This window comes from Salvelinus fontinalis, unplaced genomic scaffold, assembly GCF_029448725.1.
Source record: "Salvelinus fontinalis isolate EN_2023a unplaced genomic scaffold, ASM2944872v1 scaffold_2174, whole genome shotgun sequence".
Classification (NCBI taxonomy): domain Eukaryota; kingdom Metazoa; phylum Chordata; class Actinopteri; order Salmoniformes; family Salmonidae; genus Salvelinus; species Salvelinus fontinalis.
In genome coordinates this window covers 10,912-19,005 of record NW_026602383.1, presented here as the reverse complement: position 1 = coordinate 19,005, position 8,094 = coordinate 10,912, and the positions used below count along the sequence as shown (strand labels likewise).

The 8,094-nt window shown below is 42.0% G+C and overlaps 1 protein-coding gene across 3 annotated transcripts; it reads right to left on the bottom strand.

Moving 5' to 3' along the window:
• Positions 1-1,082: 1,082 nt before the first annotated feature.
• LOC129850680 (programmed cell death protein 4-like) lies at positions 1,083-7,066 on the bottom strand. 3 transcript variants are annotated; one of them, XM_055916950.1, is made up of 6 exons: positions 6,960-7,066; positions 6,282-6,389; positions 5,630-5,941; positions 1,920-2,014; positions 1,638-1,751; positions 1,083-1,385 (listed from the first exon to the last, which is right to left on the bottom strand). In XM_055916950.1, exons 2-6 carry the CDS (start codon positions 6,322-6,324, stop codon positions 1,098-1,100), a joined length of 852 nt encoding a protein of 283 aa, XP_055772925.1. In that variant the 5' UTR covers positions 6,325-6,389; positions 6,960-7,066; the 3' UTR covers positions 1,083-1,097. The 3 variants fall into 3 exon arrangements, with proteins under 3 accessions (XP_055772925.1, XP_055772924.1, XP_055772926.1); XM_055916949.1 differs by having other exon boundaries at positions 6,930-7,037; XM_055916951.1 differs by having other exon boundaries at positions 6,917-7,020.
• Positions 7,067-8,094: the final 1,028 nt, after the last annotated feature.

Sequence of the window (8,094 nt, the reverse complement as noted above, 5' to 3'; positions counted from 1 at the left end):
ATGGTGGTATTATACATGTTGTATTGTAGATGTGTAGTGGTGTATGGTGGTATTATACATGTTGTATTGTAGATGTGTAGTGGTGTATGGTGGTATTATACATGTTGTATTGTAGATGTGTAGTGGTGTAGGGTGGTATTATACATGTTGTATTGTAGATATGTAGTAGTGTAATATTGTTGTATGGTGGTATTATACATGTTGTATTGTAGATATGTAGTAGTGTAATATTGTTGTATGGTGGTATTATACATGTTGTATTGTAGATATGTAGTAGTGTAATATTGCTGTAGGGTGGTATTATACATGTTGTATTGTAGATATGTAGTAGTGTAATATTGCTGTAGGGTGGTATTATACATGTTGTATTGTAGATATGTAGTAGTGTAATATTGTTGTATGGTGGTATTATACATGTTGTATTGTAGATATGTAGTAGTGTAATATTGCTGTAGGGTGGTATTATACATGTTGTATTGTAGATGTGTAGTGGTGTAATATTGCTGTAGGGTGGTATTATACATGTTGTATTGTAGATGTGTAGTGGTGTAATATTGCTGTAGGGTGGTATTATACATGTTGTATTGTAGATGTGTAGTGGTGTAATATTGCTGTAGGGTGGTATTATACATGTTGTATTGTAGATGTGTAGTGGTGTAATATTGCTGTAGGGTGGTATTATACATGTTGTATTGTAGATGTGTAGTGAGGTAATAATGTTATATGATGTATTGTATTATATGTGATATAAGTGCCTTAATGTGTTTGGACCCCAGGAAGCCTTGGCAACAGCTAATGGTGATCCCTAATAAATACCATGTTTGAACAGTGCGTCTGTTAACTTTACAGTAGCGATAGGAACGGTCAGATGGCTATTGTAACTGTAAATCTCTTATTTTATGACCCGCATATAGAATTTCCAAACAGAACATTTGCGTTCTGTTCTGAGATACACGGCTCTGGTTTGCATGCAGAACAGAACACAGAAGCACAACACAAGCATAAAAGACACCACATACACACACTGCAGGGCGCCTGCTAAGTCACGCAAACATTCACAAGGGCACACAGTCCTACACATTGGCCTCCACTGTCAATTAGACATGTTCACAGATACACCCAAACACTTCTATTCTTAGACGGCGCGATATCAAACACACTACCTGAGGGGCTCCAGGTGTGTCCAACACCAGGTCAGGCAGCTCCCTTAGTAACTTGTCAAATGAGCTCTCCACGTCTCTCCGGCTCAGCACGCGGCCACACAGGTCCGTCAACAGCCTGGACGTCAGCTCTCTGTGGCTGGCCTTAGCCTCCAGGGCCAGGCTCACAGCCAGCATGGGCACCCCGCTAGACATGGAGCCCAGGTTGAGTTCACCCAGGAGCTCCTACAGAGGGGAGAGAGGGGGATGGATTTTGGTCAGATGGAATAAAGAGACGGTCATGGGGAGAGAGAAGGTATTGGCCAAGAAGAGGGAGTGGGCTCATAGGGTCATATCAGAGAAGAAGAACATAGAGTTAATTCTGAAGGACGTAGCTGTCTACAGTCAGACAAAAGGCAGAAGCAGGTCCACCAGTGTTTAGGACACTAGAAGCACTAGTTCGCACTACAGAAAACTCAACCGTTGAAATTAACCTACCGCTACTTCATTGGTGTCGCCGTGTTCAAAGTACTCCTGCACGATGGGAGTGAGCGTCTTCTCAAAGTCCCCCTCCTCCAGCGGAGGAACCACCGTCTCATACACACAGTTCTCCTGTAGACACCAGAAAGCAGAGCAATGAAGCCGATCAAGACTGAATACCAAAATACTTGTATAGCATACTTAAGGCCCCGAGTTCTCATGAGCAGGTAAAACTCAGGATCCTAACTATACTGTACCTAACTCAGATGGTCATAGGTCCAATATAAAATGGTCCAATACCTGAGCTTCGTCATAGTTGGGGTCTTTGACGTCGACCTCCTCCAGGTCGTACACTTCTCCAGGTGGGCCCCACACCCCTTTGCCCCCCGCTCCACCTGACAAAGAACAAGGACAATGCCTGTGATGTTTTCAAAACAGAAACAGTTTCATGGTGCAAAATAGTTCATCTGTAGCAAAACGAAAAAAAATCATTATAATCTGGCAGTGCGATTTAAAGATGCAATATGCAGAAATCTCTCCGCCATTTCCTGGTTGCTAAAAGAGTTTGCGACAAAACAAGCAAGTATAGCGTAGAGAATCATTGTACCATCTAAACCACTGAAGTGTCTTTTCCATAGCCAAACATTTTGTATTTTCAACTGCAAAAACAAAACTTAACAGGAAGCATAGAAATAGCCACATATAATGAACATAAATATAAAAAGCAACATGCAAAGTGTTGTTCCCATGTTTCCATACGCACATCAAGCGTCTTCTCCCAAATTGTGTGCACAAATTTGCTTACATCCCTGTTAGTGAGCATTTCTTCTTTGCCAATATAATCCATCCACCTGACAGTTGTGGCATAACAAGAAGTAGATTACAGATGCACCTTGTACTGGGGACAAAAAAAGGCCATTCTAAAATTTGCAGTTGTCACACAGAATGCCACAGACGTCTCAGGTTGAGGGAGCGTGCAATTGGGAAGCTGACTGCAAAAATGTCCACCAGATCTCTTGCCAGAGAATTAAATGTCCATTTCTCGACCATAAACCACCTCCAATGTCATTTTAGAGAATTTGGCAGTACGTCCAACAGGCCTCACAACCGCTGACCACGTGTAACCACACCAGCCCAGGAGCTCAACATCCGGCTTCTTCACCTAAAGGATCGTCTGAGATCAGCCACCCGGACAGCTGATGAAACAGTAGTATTTGTCTGTAATAAAGTTTTGTTTTTTTAAGTATAAAACTCATTCTGATTGGCTGGGCCTGGCTTCCCAGTGAGGGTGCCTATGCCCTCCCAGGCCCACCCATGGCTGCACCCCTGCCCAGTCATGTAAAATCCATAGATTAGGGCCTAATGATTTATTTCAATTGACTGATGTCCTTATATGAACTGTAACTTCATAAAATCGTTGTTTATACATTTGTTCAGTATAAAAATAGCCACAGAATGCGCCTTTCTTCAGCAATGTGCGTTATAAAAAAGGGGCTACTATTGATGCATTGCCCAGATTAAGGTGAAGTCATCCCTAGACATTGGTCTTAGGGTCAGTTTCGCATTTATGATTTAGGGAAGGCAAGCTGATCCTAGATCTGCGTCACCCCAGAGCTTTCAAAAACATACTACTAACCAGTAGCCGATATGTGGTCCCCTGCAGTGGGTTGACATTACAATGCAGCCTACATTTGAACGGCACACAACCACTGTGCTGACAAAGGAAAGAAGGTCAACAGTACCCCATGTACAATATACAGCATGGCACACACAGCAGCATTCTGTGCTTGAGACAGGATGTCTCCAATACAACTGAAGTGAAACACTGAACACCACCTTCAGTTCAAAAGGCTTTTCTCCAGAAAGACAGACAGAATATGACGTCATAGTGTCACAAAATACCACAGGCAGACAGAGATACTACTGATTGCGGAAACCAATATGAAACATTACTACAAACAGAAATTGGCCTAACTATATAGGGGTACAGATAAATAAATCATATTTCCTACAGACCTTTTATTTATCCATACCACTATGGTGGGCCTATAACTAGACAGGAACATGTGGTGAGCACAAAAATACCCCCTTACTTCCTCTATATGACACTTCCTATATAGTGTGTGTTGTCAGACAGTATAGCACTTTAAAGGCTCAACTGGTGACATAAACCACATAAGCCTATATGTTTTAAACACCCCACCCTGCTATAAGTCCCACCCAGTGTGTGTATGTGTGTTACATTCCTCCTGTATATAGCTCTGCCCCTTTAGAATGTTGTTTGTGCCATGGCTGATTCCGGAACATCATGTACCTATTACCCTTGTTGCCCTGGGAGATTCCACCCATAGAATAGTTTGTGACGCTTCCAAAACCTTACACCACTTTAACAGGAGCCCCTAAACCACAGCGGGACCTAGACTTTGTTCCAAATGGCACCCTATTCCCTTTACTATAGTGAATAGGTTGCCATTTGGGACAGAAGCCCAGGCATTTACATTGACATCATGGCACAGTTCTTTGGTTACATAACAGAAATACATCTGTGCCAAGATGGTTCCTTTCTATCAGAAAATAACTAACTGTACTGTGCTGCAAGATGTTATTTTGGCAATGGGACTGACATCAAAGGCCAAGAAAGATAATGCGGTTTCATTTTATCAGATAAGAACCGAACTAACCAGTTCAAAAGGTGTCTCAGAACATGAGTACTGATCTAGGATCAGATTACCACCTTTCCACATAATCATATTCATTAAGATCTAAAAGGGCTAAACTGATCCTTTATCAGCACTTTTACTCTGAAAGTCACTGTCAATATGGAACCAGAGGTAAAACAGCTGGGGGTATGGCAAGCTACTCTAACTACATCCCAAATGACACCCTATTCCCTATGTAGTGCACTACTTTTGACCGGGGCCCATAGGGATCTGGCTAAAAGTAGTGCACTATATATAGAATAGGGTACTATTTGGAACACGCACTTTGACTCTGCTGAGAAGCAGCTTCCGCTCCAGTTATACATAACCGGTGAAGCGTCATGCATGTACAAGGTGATTACAAAGTAGTAAATAGCTTATCACCTTGAAGATTAATATGCAGGCAACTATAAGACTTAAAAATAGTCACTCATGTTATTGGTAAACAAGCCAAGCTAGTTGGAGATGTTGGCCAACATGGGAAGGTGAGGTGATGTTATCTACAACAAACCACCATGGTCTTGCTATCTAGGTTACTTTATTGCCTAGTTTGCATGTCTTTGGACAAATGCTCAATCTTGTTTCAGTTATCCAAATCTCTTAGACCAGATATTATAATGTGCTGAATTATGGAGCCTCTATAAGCAATACGATTTAAAACTTATTTTTCTTTCTTTTTGACTCCAGGAAGGATCATACATCACCCACAAATCATCTACAAAGTCAGTCACCTTCAAGGTCATAGGTCTAGTGGAAACTTCTAGGGGGGGGGAAAGCCTTCAGCAGATGGATGCCAAAAGGAGATAAGAGTTATGTTAATATAAGTGAGTGGGATCAGATCAGCCTCACCTTGACTTTTTTTTTTTTTTACATGCTAATTGGTTTACTACTGGGCTGGCAGTTGGAGAGGCAGGGACAGGGACAGATCTCTTGGGGACTAGATCCTGTGTAGCCTTGATTCCAGCCAATAAGAATATGGTGTGATCTCTGGTCACGCAAGACTTGGACACATGACATTGTAACTCTGTAGGCAATGATGGGCTTGTTGCTTATCAAGTAATGCAGCAACAGTATTAAACCTGTTAGGTATTACATTATTCTAGAAATGTTAACATCCCATTAATGGTCTTTGGTAGGCTTCAGTGGCCTTACCTTCCCTAGCCGTGACTTCACGTGATCACAAGTAGGCCTGTGTTAACAACACTTCATTACATAACCACATAAATAGTCACTCCCCATTCCTTTCTCCGATAGTCCTCTTCCCTTTCATTTAACATGATATGTTTTTAACATCTACATAACTCCCCATACCTTTCTTTGGAAGTCCTCGTCCCTTCCCTGCCCGAGACTTCCTGTCCAGCAGTTTGCTCTTGGGGCTGGTAGGGGGTACGGTACCGTTAGTACCCCGGGAGGGGTCCCCGTTATCGCTAAACGAGTCCCCTCTCCCAGAGTCTCTAGAAGAAGTCTTCCTCAGCCTCCTCTTCGCTTTGGCTTTGAGACGGGCCTCGTGGATACTGTTTGGTGCCGAAATCCAGTTGCCATTTATTTCGTTCTTGATGTTTTTGGTGATAATGCCATTCTCCTCTTCTCCCGATAGGAAAGAGTCACTCAGATCGTCTGCGTCTGTTGGCGGGGGGTGAAAGAGGTGGTGAAAGACAAGGTAAGAAGGCAGTTTGACTGATTGACCAGAAAACACCATTTGCAGATGTTATGGGTAACTATAAGGTCATTTGATGTTCACAATGCACTAATTGTCTTATAAACATAGTGTGCATATAATATAATGCATTATCACTTTAAAACTGTTATTCTCGACTATATAAAATGTAAGGCCAGCAGAATACAAATCATGATCAGTGGTTACAGAAAACGCTGCAGTCACTGCAAGTTAGAATCACCAGTAATCACTGAGCTACTTCCGCATCAAAAGTCCAAACAGACTAGACTGGTAAAGATAACTTACCAAGGGGGTTAGCGTTCAGCCATGCCTCGCAGTCAGTTGCCATTGTTTAAAAATTGAGATTTGGAGCAGCGGAAATGCGTGCGAATAAAACAAAAATTATGCAGACACCTAAAATGATAAAATAACGTTTCAATTCATTTTGATGTGTATTAATTTCATTGGCACGTCAACATGTCCAGACAAGCCCCCCCCCTCACCTGACCTAATTCATGCATTGATAATCTCCAGACTGTCAACAAAATGTTTTTGGACAGCAGCACAGCAAATCACTTTTGTCAGTCAATCGCAAGCTCCTGCTGCGACGACGCACCACTACGCAGGCAAAACAATGCCCGCATCGTTGTGCAGAAATCAATGACGAGATATTACACGGTAAAAATGGTAAGCAATGAAACAACAAGCGTTAAATACAGCTTAAAGTTGATGCACTCTATATACAATTCATATTTCAGGGATAATTTGATTATTGTCATTAGCTTTGTAATTATCAAAGTTGAAGGCTGCCTCGGTTGTTGTCACTTGGCAGCCCAAGTCCCAAGCGACGGGAAAATGCACGACAACAACAAAGCCAGCTATATTACAGTAGGTAAAATCATTTATCGTCGGCTTAGAAGAGCTGCTCCATAATGTCATACATTAGCTGTCTACCTCTTGCGTGTCCAAAGGAAAATCACTGACCGTGTCTGCCGTTGATGTGGTTTTAAATTCTGTTGTTTTTATGTTGTATACCCAGCAACACTTGGCATATAAATGTGTTTGAGATATCCGATTGGCTGACCTTGCAAACGTGTTGTAAAGAGGGCACCAATCAAAATCCCGGATGAGACCTGGCTTCTCGTATTTTCTGTAGGGTCGACTTCCTAATGATGTAGTGCTGCCCCCTATCGTTGGGGTTGCAGAGTAGCAACAATAGGTTTTTGTAAAACTTTCAACACCATTGCTATAACGCTAGTGCTATAATAACGACTTATAATAAGCATTTTTTGTTTTGGAGAAAAGGTCAAATAATTGTTGTTGTATTTGAAACCCAACAAAATAAGCATAAGTTCTAAATTGTGCAATGTTAGATCCTAAAATAGCTAGAACATTTTGTTCACTATAGTGTAGGCCAAGGGTTCTCAAACTCTTTGATGCCTGGGACCCCTTTTGTGATATAAAATTCATCAGGGACCCCCTCATAATCAGAACACAACTCGAGTGAGATAAAAAAAATAGCATACAAGGAGTACTATGACTGGCAGTGCATGGCCGGATGAACCAAATCTCGGCCCTGGGAAGGAACATTTTAAAGGCCCATACCTTGTCATCGGAAAGTACATTTAGCAGTTTTCAAGCAAATTACCTGCAATTCTGCACATTCTGTTATGGGGCAGAGAGATGTTTTTGTTGTTGCAGCTTTGAAGCGAATATCAATCAAATGTATTTATGAAGCCCTTTTTACATCAGCCGATGTCACAAAGTGCTATACAGAAACCCAGCCTAAAACTCCAAACAGCAAGCACTGCAGATGTAGAAGCACGGTGGCTAGGAAAAACTCCCTAGAAAGGCAGGAACCTAGGAAGAAACCTAGAGAGGAACCAGGCTCTGAGGGGTGGCCAGTACTCTTCTGGCTGTGCCGGGTGGAGATTATAACAGTATATGGCCAAGATGTTCAAACATTCATAGATGACCTGCATGGTCAAATAATAATAATCACAGTGGTTGTACACGGTGCAACAGGTCAGCAACTCAGGAGTAAATGTCAGTTGGCTTTTCATAGGGGGTCATTCAGAGTTAAAGACAGCAGGTGTGGTAGAAAGAGAGAGTCGAAATC

Coding starts and splice junctions, on each gene's coding strand:
- LOC129850680 (XM_055916950.1), bottom strand. CDS start 6,324: ATGGCAACTGACTGCGAGGCATGGCTGAACGCTAACCCCCTTG. Junction 5,942..6,281: donor GCTGAACGCTAACCCCCTTG/GTAAGTTATCTT, acceptor CCCCGCCAACAG/ACGCAGACGATCTGAGTGAC. Junction 2,015..5,629: donor ACGAGGACTTCCAAAGAAAG/GTATGGGGAGTT, acceptor GTTCTTTGTCAG/GTGGAGCGGGGGGCAAAGGG.